The sequence below is a fragment of the Mauremys mutica genome, chromosome 12, assembly GCF_020497125.1.
Source record: "Mauremys mutica isolate MM-2020 ecotype Southern chromosome 12, ASM2049712v1, whole genome shotgun sequence".
Taxonomy (NCBI): Eukaryota; Metazoa; Chordata; order Testudines; family Geoemydidae; genus Mauremys; species Mauremys mutica.
The window spans coordinates 63,843,340-63,857,217 of NC_059083.1; the positions used below are offsets into that span (position 1 = coordinate 63,843,340).

General features: G+C 44.5%; 1 protein-coding gene across 7 annotated transcripts in view; it reads right to left on the bottom strand.

The window, feature by feature from the left end:
• Positions 1 to 13,878, bottom strand: part of TBCD (tubulin folding cofactor D) — a 266,851-nt gene that overhangs the window by 42,595 nt on the left and 210,378 nt on the right. For all 7 annotated transcript variants that reach the window (XM_044983298.1, XM_044983304.1, XM_044983301.1 and 4 more), the window contains exons 32-33: positions 9,090 to 9,248; positions 3,290 to 3,428 (exon numbers count right to left, since the gene is read on the bottom strand). In XM_044983298.1, coding sequence (XP_044839233.1) covers positions 3,290 to 3,428; positions 9,090 to 9,248 — 298 coding nt within the window. The remainder of the gene's footprint in view (positions 1 to 3,289; positions 3,429 to 9,089; positions 9,249 to 13,878) is intronic.

Below are 13,878 nucleotides of genomic sequence, written 5' to 3' on the forward strand. Positions count from 1 at the left end.
GGCATGAACCTGCCCCACTGCCACCATGATGTCCAAACTGTCAGGGCCTGTGCTTGAGAGAAGTCTGTATCCATGTCCTCATCACTATCGTGATTGCACTGTCGTCGCCTCCTTGCCTGCATTTGCAGGTTCTGCACATACTGCAGGATAATTTGTGAGGTTTTTACAATGCTCACAACAGCAGCGGTGAGCTGAGCAGGCTCCATGCTTGCCGTGGTATGGTGTCTAAAGAAGAGCAAGAAAGCAGAGTTGCAGCGGAATCGGCGGATGACGACGGATGCCACGAAAATAGATATTTATACAGAATGACAAGAGGACCTGGCAAGGTGGATTCATGGCACCAGAAGAGCAGAGCTGCAGCAGAAGCAGTGGAGGATGACGGCTAGCACTGCGCACATTTCCTGAGGAAGAACACACATACCCGGGAGCCCATGACAGACAACATGGAGAAATTTCGCTATTGAGGCAATATGACAATGGTTAGCAGTCCTACTGCACCGTCTGCTGACAGCAGCACCCAGGACACAACAGCGGCGGTGTCGGTCAGCTGATCTGAGCAGGCTGCACACTTGCTGTGGTATGGCGTCTGAGCAGAAAAAAGGCGTGAAACGATTGTCTGCCGTTGCTTTCATAGAGGGAGGGGAGACTGACGACATGTACCCAAAACTACCCACGACAATGTTTTTGCCCCATCAGGAATTGGGAGCTTAACCCAGAATTCCAATGGGCGGCGGAGACTGCAGGAACTGTGAGGTAACTACCCACAGTGCAACACTCCGTAAGTCGATGCTAGCCATGGTAGTGAGGATGCACTCCGCCAACTTAATGCGCTTAGTGTGGGTATACGCAAATTGACTAAAATCGATTTCTAAAAATCGACTTCTATAAAATTAACCTAATTTTGTAGTGTAGACATACCCTCAGTTTTCCCTAATTTTCCTTACACTCAAACTCAAGAAGAAACCCAAGTTATTTCTTTTCCTCTTCCCCTTGTCATCCCAGAACTTCAGCCTTCCTGGTAATATGCCATTCTACCTAGAAAGCTCTCTGTCTCTTATTACCTGCTCCCTGTCAACCCTATCAACTGCTGAGCAACACCTCTTAATGTGGCTGTCTGGTCTTTATAGCAACAGTGCTAGGAAGACTCAGGCTCAGCTCCGCTCCCCTCAACCTCTAAAGCTAATGCAAGCACATGTCCTTACCACAACATTTAAAGATGGAGTGAACAAACACAAAGACTACATAAAACAGTGCTGCCCACCTTCACAACTGTGGAAGCCACCCAGAAATGTATACTAAGCATTGAGACAACTGGCTCGCTCATATAAAAGTAGCTGCTGATTGTCTGAAACCTTGTACATACTTCATTGAACATCCAATCATCCTTATGAAAAGCATAGATTTGGGTTATAGTCAGTTATCTTACTGCAGCAGGTTCATTCATGTAACCAAATCACCTATTCCCAATATTTTTTAACTGTATCATTCATGAACTCATTCTTTGCTCAGTTAAGGTTACTATTACACTCTTCATCTCTGTCTCTGCTTGGTAGGCAATCCTCCTTTAGTACAGCCTAGGAAGGTTGTGGAAGCTCCTTCACTGGAGCTTCCACAACCTCCCTAGGCTGTAGGCCCTCATGGTCATTTGAGTTTGAGACCCCTGATCTAAATCAACCCAGTGCTGTGTTTGAACTGGAATGATGATTAACTCCAATTAAAGCAACAACCAGCTGTGCTTTTATCTCTTTAAAGGAGCAACAGGCCTTATTACTTCTCTGGATGTTCCAGGAAACGGCTGGACATTTCAGGGCAGACATTTCAGGATACTGGGGGGAATTCAGGCCTGGGGAAAGCGTTGGAGTCACCATGGCCAGGAGTAATCAATACTGGTGGTGACCAGAGTATGTGGCTGTGGTGTAACAAACACGCTGCTGGAATCAAACCAGCTGAACCAGGGCTCCTTAACACACACAGTCTCAGTGCATGCTTGTATGATGGTTGGGAGCGTCCAGACAGAGAGCTACAGGAGCAAAGCATTTTAAGGCACTCAGGGTTACAGAACAAGCAGTGACAACCTCTCACTGGTCTGGGTTGAACCCCATAACATGACATGGAGAACCCCCCGAAAGCACAAGTTGTGCTAAAATAAAATAGGAAAATAATAAAATCGTAATTACAAATGCCCTAAAAAACAAACAAAAAAACAAACAAAAAAAACCAACCACATTTCAACCACACATGTACCTGTTAATTAAGCATTTAGAAAATAAGACAAGTAGTAATGGCCTAAAGGGTAAATTTAAGATAGAATAATATTGTTAACAGAACAATAGTGGCAGAGGAATAGACTACCAAAAGCAATGATAAATGTACTGTTTATGTGAATAATGTAGTGAGTGCAAAAAAGAAGGTCAGACTAGATAGTCAGAATGTTTTTGTTCTGGTCATTGTATACAGAATATGCTTTTTTTTAAAAATCCCAGATATTGTTTCTGGTTTTGAGAGACATCCATCAAAGACCCCAACCATACTGTCATCTCAGTGTCATTAAGGGTGAATCTTGGCCCCTTTGAAGTCTATGGGAGTTTTAGCATTGACTTCAATGGAATCTATCATCCCAGCCACAAAGAGCAGGAGAGGACTTCCTCCAATGCTCTTCAATGCTGTTGGTCAGATAGAGACGGCCAATACTGAGTAATCTCCTTTAGGTCTGACTGCACTACCTACCTGTGTGACATTCCTAGTTTCTGCGAGCCAAAGGAGTGAGTCACAGGTGTCCTCACTCCTTGTCTCCTGAATGCTCAATGGACCAAGAACATATTTATTTATAAAGTGAATATGCTTCCCAGACAACTTTTAAAAGCTTGTAATTGGAATTCACTAATAAAAGTACTACAATGTCCACTGAAAGTATGGATTTTAATCAGCATGTAGTTACAGGGGAATTAAACAACCTCTAGCAAATCAACAGCCTATGCCGGGGTAGGCAACCTGTAGCACGCGAGCTGATTCAGTGGCACTCACACTGCCCAGGTCCTGGCCAACGGTCCAGGGGGCTCTGCATTTTAATTTAATTTTAAATGAAGCTTCTTAAACATTTTAAAAACCTTATTTACTTTATATACAACAATAGTTTAATTATATATTATAGATTTATAGAAAGAGACCTGCTAAAAACATTAAAATGTATTACTGGCACACGAAACCTTAAATTAGAGTGAATAAATGAAGACTCAGCACACCACTTCTGAAAGGTTGCTGACCCCTGGCCTATGCCTTGATGTCTTACCGTTGTCTCTGTTAATCCACCGACAGACACCGTGAGACCCAGCAGTACATAATACTGATATGTTGGCAAACCCAAAAGCTGTGTGATTCGAGGGAAGGCTTGTGAGGGGGCATTCCAATTTAAAGTTACAGCCTCTGACCTGTCCAGAGAAAAGAAAATTATCTTATGTTTTTATCTTAATACCTCTCTGCATAGTAATTGGTGTTCTTTGAGATGTGTGGTCCCTACGGGTATTCATTGTGGGGTGCACATCCACTCCATGTGCCTGAAACCGGAAGATTTTTCAGGAGCCGTGTTCGCTGGTCCAAGCCTACGCCCTACACCACCAGCCCAAGGGATTCTCCAGTTCCCACTCTACCACAAATCAAGCATGATCTGAGCAGAGATGAAGGAGTGTGGGTCGTGGACTACCCATACAGACTACACATCTCAAAAACCCCTCATTACTGTAAGGTAAGTAACCTTCATTTCGTCTTCAAGTGCTGGCTCCTACAGGCATTCACTGTGGGTGATCCCCAAGCAGTACTCATTAAGGAGGGTGTGAGGATGTATGCTGCTCCACCAATCACAGGATCACTAAACCAAAGGACACATCCAAGGATGAAGCTTGAACCAATTTCTCAATCATCCTGTGAGCAGCCAATCGTTGAGGTAAGGGAATATCAGACTGCCTTGTTGATGTACACTGGATGCTACAGGACAGAGTACTTTTGTAAACGCTGTCAGAAGGCCAAAAGGAAGACCCCTGTATTGAAAGTGTTCCAGGGCCACCATAAAGCACAGGAATCACCGATGTGCTAGATTAAAGCCTATATGGAATCCTTCAAATCAAGGGCTGCAAAGCAGTTGCCTTCATTTAGGGAGATGACTGAGACCAAGATGGTGATCCTGAATCTTGAATGACATATGAAGACATTCAGCCATCTGAGGTCCAGGATGGATTTCCAGCCCTTCTTTTTGGGAACCAGGAAATATCTAGAGTAAAAGCCCTTGTCCCGGTGTTGCGGAGATACAGGATATATCACCCTTAGGTCAATTAGGGAGCCACCTCTTGTTTGAGAAATATCTCTGAAAAGGGGTTTTGGAGAAGGGGCAGAAAGGAATTCTACAGTGTACTCTGCCAAGATGGTCTCCAGAACCTATCTGTCCAATGTGTTATGCTGCCACATCAGAAGGAAACAGCCCAGATGGCCACCAAAGGGTGCAGTGAGTGGTTCAGTGGAGAAAGGTTGACTTCTTGATGGGAGGCTGGGAGTGAAAGGAGGATGGTGGTGGAGTAATTCTGCCTGCTGTGTGGTATCCTCTGGAACATCTTACGTGGTTCAAGGACCCTTTGATGATAGAAGGGCTGAGAGGCAGGATGGTTCCTATGAGAATCTGGCCTAGAATATTTCCTCCAGGATGCAGGGTGTGACAGGGTCAGGCCAGATGGCTACAGGAGAATGTTAGAAGGCAGATACATTAGTCCCAGATTAAGTAGATCCCTTTTCACTGGGTAAAGTAATGGGGCAGTTCTAGAATAAGCAGGAACTTGCTAGAACCAATTAAGGCAGGCAGGCTATTTAGGATACCTGGTGCCAATTGAGAAGAAACTGCTAGAATCAGTTAGAACAGGCTGGCTAATCAGGGCACCTGAGTTTAAAAAAAAAGCAGCAAAGAATCCTGTGGCACCTTATAGACTAACAGACGTTTTGGAGCATGAGCTTTCGTGGGTGAATACCCACTTCGTCGGATGCAAGTCACTTTAAAAAGGACCTCACTTCAGTTTGTAGCATGCATGTGAGGAGCTGGGAGCAAGAGGCACTAGGAGCTGAGAGTGGGAAGGTGTATTGCTGGAGGATTGAACAGTACAAGCATTATCAGACACCAAGAGAAAGGTCCTGTGGTGAGGATAAAGAAGGTGTTGGGAGGAGGCCATGGAGAAGTAGCCCAGGGAGTTGTAGCTGTTGCACAGCTGTTCCAGGAGGCACTTTAGACAGCTGCAGTCCACAGGGCCCTGGGCTGGATCCCGGAGTAGAGGGCGGGCCCAGGTTCCCCCCAAACCTCCTAACTCCTGATCAGACAGAGGAGAAATTGACCTGGACTGTGGCTTCTACCAGAGGGGAAGGTCTCTGGGCTGTTTCCTGACCCACATGGTGAATCTCTGAGGCAAGCAAATCCGCCAATAAGTGCAGGACCTACCGAGGTAGAGAAGGAACTTTGTCACAAGGGGGATATATTCCCAAAGAGCTGAGCATGCCATGGACAGTCCCTTAAAGCAATGGAGTGATTCACCGGTTCGCTAAACAGATTTTTACTCCTGAAGTGGAGATTTTCCACTGTTGCCTAGACCTTTCTGGGGGACCCTGAGGATTGCAACTATGATGTCCGCTCATAACTGAAATCATCATGGAGCATGAGCCGTATCCACTGCACTGAGTGATGCTTGAAGGGACAGTTTAGCAACTAGTTTCCTTTCATCAAGGATGGCCTGGGGTCTAAGCTCATGTGGCAGTTTATTAACGAATTATGACAGTTTATTGTAATTAGTAAAGTCATACTTGGACATTAATGCCTAGTAATTCACTATGCGGAAAAGGAGGCTAACAGATGGGAAGCTCTTTCTGCCAAAGAGATCTAGCCTCCTGGTATGCTTGTCCAAAAAAGTGGAGCTAGGTGGCATAGTCTGTTACACTCTGTGACAACCTGGGCCACGAGAGAGTTCAGATTACAATGCGAAAATTAATATTCCACCTCATTGGATGGAACAAAATACTTCTGTTCTGCCATTTTCAGGACGGGGTCACATGTAGTTAGGGTGTGCCAAACCACCTTAGCAGAGCCCAATATTGCCTCATTAATAGGAAGGGCTACCTTGTTAGGGCCTGTAATCTGAAGGATGTCCAGGAGCTTGTGTGTAGCATCTTCAATGTCCTACAATGGGATCTCAAGGGTTTCCTCCTTAAGAGATCCTAATACTGCCTATAATCATCTGGTGGTGAGGATGAGGCCAGCGTCATTTGCTCGTCTAGAGAGGAGGAAGAAAGAGCTGCTGATGGATCTGGCAGGACTGGCTGTTCTACCTCCTTGAGGTACTCTGGAGGGGGAAATGCGCTTACACTAATCCCTGGGAGGGGACCTCTATCCGTTGTATTGTCCAGAGTTCTCATCATCCAGGGGCCTACTGCAAGGGTCCCAGAGACCCTGTATGGCCAGTGGGCAGGATTGTATGGGTATGGCAGATGGACCCATGGGGTACTATTGGTCCCTGGGCTAATGTGCTCCATGGGGGATGAGATGGCATCTAGAAGGCTCTGAAAGCCCTGTCAGGGCATGTCTCTCATCTCTGGACAGACGGGGGAGCTGCTGATATTGCTGATGGTGATCACTGGAGGAATAAGAATCACCTGAGTCTACTGATGGAGCCAATGGTGCTATTCATCTTATAACATTCGGACTAGAGAAAGGAACTGGCGAGTAGCATACCAATGTCGGCACCTCTTCTCCACGACTTGGGGCTAGTGAGTGACATGACATCAGTGTACAGGTGTCCCTGGACAAAACTGGATCTGAAAGGCTCAACGATTCTTGATCCATGTAGATTGCAAGGTCCTCAAGCAGGGTATATCAAGGCTTAACAGGCGGAGGATGAGAGGGGATTGTAATATAGGTGGAACTGCCACTGCAGGTTTGGGTCCAGCTGTCTTCTTGCAATGCAGTACTGCTGCTTCAGAAGCTGAACAGTTCCTTCTGTCCTTAGATGGTGCAGGGACTGGTCCTGCCCGTTGTGTAGATGCTTTTGTAGTGTTCACCGTTCTTGGTACTGTCAGTGCTGGCACATGTTCATGAGCTCTAGACACACCTGTACCTGGGTGTGAAGTCTCATTTGGTACTGAGGGTAACAAAAGGGTGAAATCCCCCTCCCCCCACCAATAAAGAAAACTACCTAACACCAACAGTTAACTAAGAAAAAAAATATTTACATACATGAAATTTGGGCAGAAAAGCTAGCAAAAGCCAGGGACGCTGGAGGGTTCGGTCTCAAACCATGAGCAGTAGAAAGGAACCGGAGAGTCTGTGTCTCCCCTGATGCCCTCGCTTCAGAGCATAAGGAAGGCAGAGGGTGCAGACACGGACCATGGACATCGCTACAGAAAAACATCCTCTGGCTTCAAGCACATGGTGCGCATGTACATCCACAGTGAATGCCCATAGGGACCAGCATTAAAAGAAGAACTTCAATCACTGCAATATCATTAAGGATGCAACAAATTAAATCATATGACAAAACCAACACTTTTTGAGTTAAATGCCCATTTTATTTTATTTTGTCTATATTTCATATTTTTATACATTCTTTCAATCCTTACAATATATTCAGCCACATGCCACAATTTACAACTCCTCCTTAAATACGCTATAAAAATCTCAATGTGTATTTGCATACAGTAGCTAAATTAAGTAAGTTTTGATGTATATATTTTAAATTTCCATTGCCCATGGGAGGTGATAGGGTTGAATGACTAGAAAACCCTGCAAGAATCCCCTTGAATTATTTTCATAGCATCATTACGCAGAATGTGGGGTGAGAATGGCACCACATAGGCAGCTGATCCCTTCCCCCATACACATATAAATGCAGGGAGAGAGGAATCTGCTCCCGTAATTCCAGCTAAATTGCGTGGTCCACTGTATTTTTTTGTTTGCCGCTTGCCATATTGAAAAGAATAAAATCAGGAAAATTAACAGGATATATTATTTCAACAAAATTCCTCTCTGAAATTAATCGTATCTTTTCCTTCTCCCCTTCAGTATGGCACACCTCCAAGCCTTTAAAGACACAGCAGGATATGTAACAAACATCCCAAAAACCATACTGGTGTTGTCCCTATTACATATGCTGACAGCAACAAACAACCAAGTAGGTAACCTGGATTTAATTTTAATGCTGGTCCAGGACAGTTCAGTTTAGAACTTTCAAAACTTTCAATCTTAGAACCAACCACATTATAGCATAGGATAATTCAGTCATGATTGGCCAGTTTCATACTATACGAATAGAGAGGAAGATTTTTACTGCTCTAAACCACATATTAATTTATTTAAATGTTAAAAACAGCAAAGGATATACTTGGAAAGGATATACTCTCTCAACTGTTGACGCATAACCAACCTCTAACTATTGTGGGTTAGGCGGAAACTTTCCCTGGGGTAGGTTATCCAGAAACTGTTCACTGCAAGATCTGGAGCCAACTATTGTCAGAAGCAGGATACTGCTCTAGACAGACTACTGAACTAATCCCGTATGGAAATTTCTATGGGCTGGTCTACAATTGGGAACTTACATCAGCATAGCTACATCTCTCAGGAGTGTAAAAAATACACACACCTGAGAGACGTAGCTATGCTGACCTAACCCCTGGTGCAGACAATGTTAGGACAACAGAAGGTGTCTCAGGGAAATGGATTACCTACACTTGAACCGCTACAGCTGTGCTGCTGTAGCAGTTTAAGTGTAACCATACCCTAACGCTCCTAACCACCCGTTAGAGATATTAAATATCTGATGGATTCTAACAGACATTTACAATAAATACATTCCCAATTATTTGGAATATATTTTTCTATTGGCATTTACATCAATATCTTCTTTGGAAAAAAAATTGTTCTTAATTCTATTTAACTAGAAAGAAATCCTAGTTTGCTTGGGCGTTTTTACACACTGATTTATTCATTACATTGACGTAGACCAGGAAGGATTTTAACAGACAACCCACAAGCCTTCCTTAATAAATAAGAAGGTGATAAAGATCTAGATTACCTTGGAAATATCCTCTCCAATTCTTCCCGGTGCGGTATGTGTGGAATCGTAGGGTTGTCAAAGTTCAGAAGAGTGAGGAACACAGATCCTGCATGAGCACGAAATCTATCTATTTTTTCAGCCGATTGCTGGGCCACGCAGCACATAATCTGTTTACAGCTACAAATCAGGAGACAAAAAAATAATTCAATCCATCACATCACAATACATAAATAAATGTGTATACTTTAAACAGAAATTGCTTAAAGAAATGGTTAAAAATAATTTCTTGCACCCACTCAATTGTGGAATGGGATTGCCATTTTACTCTATTTGACTTTTTGTAGTGAACATTTAGATCAGGGGTAGGCAACCTATGGCACGCGAGCTGATTTTCAGTGGCACTCACACTGCTCGGATCCTGGCCACCAGTCCAGGGGGTTCTGCATTTTAATTTAATTTTAAATGAAGCTTCTTAAACATTTTAAAAACCTTATTTACTTTACATAAAATGATAGTTTAATTATATATTATAGACTTATAGAAAGAGAACTTCTAAAAACGTCAAAATGTATTACTGGCACGCGAAACCTTAAATTAGAGTGAATACATGAAGACTCGGCACACCACTTCTGAAAGGTTGCCGACCCCTGATTTAGATGATGCATGAATTACCTACTGTGGTACAGAATCTTTAAGAACAGCCACAAGTTAATTTATAAAACACCTCCAGATCCAAGCAACTAGATCAGGGGTGGGCAAACTTTTTGGCCTGAGGGTCGCATTGGGTTTCATAAATTGTATGGAGGGCCGGTTAGGGGAGGGGGCCGTGGCCCGGCCCCCACCTCCTATCTGCCTCCTGCCCCATCCAACTCCCCATGTTCCCTGACAGCCCCGCCCCGGGACCCCTGCCCCATCCACACACACCCCTCTCCCTGTCCCCTGCCCGCCCCTGGACCCCTGCCACCCCATCCAACCCCTCCTGCCCCTGGAACCCCTGCCCCTGACTGCCCCCTACTGCCCCATCCAACTCCCCCTCCTTCTTGACTGCCCCCGGGACCCCTGCCCCCATTCAACCCCCTGTTCTCCCCCCAACTGCCCCGACCCCTATCCACACCCCCACCCCCGACCACCACCCCGAACTCCCCTGCCATCTATCCAACACCCCTCCCGCTCAGTGCCCCCTTACCACGCTGCCTGGAGCACCAGTAGCTTGCGGCGCTACAGCCACACCGCCTGGCTGGAACTGGGCCATGCCACCACCGCCGCCACCACCACCACGCAGCACAGAGCACCAGGTCAGGCCGGGTTCTGCAGCTTCGCTGCCCCAGGAGCTCACAGCCATGCTGCCCAGAGCACTGTGCCGGCAGCAGAGCAAGCAAAGTGAGGCTGCGGGGGAGGGGCCATGGTTAGCATCCCAGGCCAGGAGCTTGGGGCCCAGACAGGACAGTCCCGCAGGCCACCGTAGTTTGCCCACCTCTGAACTAGACAACAGTAATATTAATAATACCTTGCACTCATGTAGCACCTTCCATCCAGAAAGATACCAAGATGCTTTTTATGGACTGGATGTTGGATACAGATCACCAATGAAATTCAGCCACCATTAAGGTGGGAATGTAGAAAAAACCCTGATACAACTGTGTTTCATTGAGTAATTACTTCACCTTTTTAATGTGTCTGTCCAACCCCACCTGTTTTTCTTCCCCCAACTCATGTATCTAGATTGTAAGTCCTTCAGGAAAAAGAACTCTCCCTTCTATGAGGCTCCACCATACCTTTGGGCATGGCACAAATTACAATAATAGTAAATGAGAGAGACAAGATGGGTGAGGGTAATATCCTTTATTGGGCCAGCTTCTGTTGGTGGAAGAGACAAGCTTTACAGAGCTCTTCTTCAGGTCTGGAAAAAGTAACCAGAATGTTACAGCTAAATACAAGATGAGACAGCTTGTTAAGCACAAGTGATTAAAACATGTTGCAGGAGACCACTTCAAATAAAGTGGGCAATTGACACCACTGCAATCATAGGACAAAGGAGGGTTAGTGGGTTACAAATTGCTGTAATGAGCCACAGAACCTGATACCATAACAAATGTGGAGAATTAGAAGAATTATTCCACAAAGTTACCACCACCCACAACTATCAGATCCCCACCAACAATCATAAGAATAAAGAATAATCTCACTGGACACCCCTTCTGGACAAAACTACACAGCTGATCATTATATCAATTGCTTAGGGAAAAAAATCGACTGAAATCCTTAACAGACCATCACATCCACCACAATCTCTCCACTGCAGATGGGACAGCTATACAGTCCCTGAAATCCAGACACCCGATAGCGATCAAACAACACACAAAGGGGGGAACCCATTGTAGCCTTCAATTATGACGACATCAATGAGGTCAACCGACAACTGTCAGACACCACCTACTATAAAAAACTCAAAGACCACCTCATACCTCAATTCACCCAGGAATGTAAGGATATTATCAAATCCTTCCCAAAACTTCAAAAGAAATTCTACAACCTCATCCCCGATAAACCCAACCCAAAGACCTTCTACATGCTTCCCAAGATACACAAACAAGAGAACCCAGGCAAACCTATCATGTCTGTCCATGGCACTCTTCCTGAAGTAATATCAGGACTCTCAGAAACCATCCTCAAACCACTCAGCACACAAAGGGCCAATTTCCTCTAGGACACAACTTATTACCTCCAGAAACTCCACAACTTTAACCATCTCCAGCAGTACCCCATCCTTGCTACCATGGATGTCCCCTCCCTATATACCAGCATCCCTCACCATGACAGCATTGTCTCAAATATCTACAAGGCAATAGACAACACTCATCTATCCAACCCAAACACATCGCCCCACACTTCCATTTCATCCCCATCTACAACAATTTTACATTTAACAACAAACACTTTGTCCAAACTATGGGAACAGCCATGGCTACACTAGGGTGGCTCTCCAATATGCCAACCTCTTCATGGGCCACCTTGAGGAAGAATTTCTGGGAAAAAACAAACAAAAAAAAAACCAACACACAAAACCAATAATGTGCCTGAGATATATTGAAGATATTTCCATTTTCTGGGCAGGTGACCTAAACTCCCTCATAAATTTCCACCACAATTTCAACCACCACTGACCCATCCATCAAATTATCTCTAAAACACTCACATACCACCACTGACTTCCTGGCTGCCACTATCAGCGTCAACAGTGGAACCCTACAGACAGCTATATAGAAGTAACCCACGGATCACTACACTTACCTCCACAGATCCAGTAACAACCCAACACACCAAAAAATCTGTTATCTACAGCCCGACACTCAGGAGCATATTCTGTGACATCTAGGAAAAAGTCTGGGATATACACTTAACACTCTTAAAACTACTTTCACCATACAAGGACACTCCACCAGAGAAGTAGATTGCATCATGGAATGGGCCACCCAAATGCCCTGAGAGAACCTGCTTCAATATGGGGGGTGGGGGTGACCCAACCAACCGCACAACCCTAGTTGTCCCCTACCATCCCACACTGGAAGCCACACGGGATATCAACAAAAAATTAAAGCCCATATTTGATATGGACCACATCCTGAAAAAAATCTTTCATGAACCACCTCTGTTAGCTTTCAAACAACCCCCCAACCTCACTAAGCTCAGCAGCAGCAGCAAACTCCCCACAGACCAGGACACACCACTCAAAGCAGCACCACACCCTACCAGAACAACAGATGCTAAATGTGTGGACATTTCTCCACTGCTAGACTAATCAATATCCCCCACAAGACCTTTCAAGATCCATGGGTCCTACTAATGCTTATCACAACATGTGGCACAACTCATCCCGGGCATCAAATGCCACAACAACTACGATGTGCATGAAAGCACTCTCAAATGAGCTCACAAAGAAAAATGATAAAAGACAAAAACACCCGGCCAACCCCTTCAAAAGACGAGCCTCGGAACATAAATGAATCACTCTGTTAAACACAACAAAGCATAAACTCAAAAAAGACACTGACTGCAGAGGTATTAATTGCTCACTTCATTTTAAATAGTCTCCTGCCACATGTTAACTCCTTATGTTTAACAATCTGTCCCACCCTGTATTTAGCTGCGACATTCTTGTTACCTTTTCCAGACCTGAAGAAGAGCTCTGTGAAGCCTGAAAGCTTGTTTCCTCCAACAGAAGCTGGTCCACCTTGTCTCTCCCATATCCTAGGATCAATATGGCTACACCACCACTGCAAACAGTAGTAGTAAATATAACTAGAATTACTCACATTATAGTTTAATAAGGACACCCGGGCTAACACACCTATTTTAGCAAATATGACAAGATTTTGTCATCTTCTGTCAAGCCATCAGGCTTACTGTTTTAAGTCTCATCTAAAATTTAACTTCTGGGACAACAAACTATTGCATAGAATCAGGTTGAGGCATATGATGAGTACCATCTCAAAGAGTTCACTTACTACAGCACCAAGAATTTTCTTTACCGGTCTCTCAATGAATGTAAATGGTGCACATATTTAGCTGACTGGTTTATCCACTCTATCCTGTAGATCCATATTGATTTCTAAAGTTCTTATGTAGGTTCTGCTGCAGGTGAACCTACATCAGCTCTAATGTCTGAATTCTGTGGGTTATTTAGACTACTACACAAAATAAATTAAAATATGGAGAGATTGTGTTTCTGGTTTGTATTTCCTTTTTCATGATATTAAAAAAGAAGAATTAAGGCAATACGAAATCAGCTATGCTCTCTGTCAAGTTC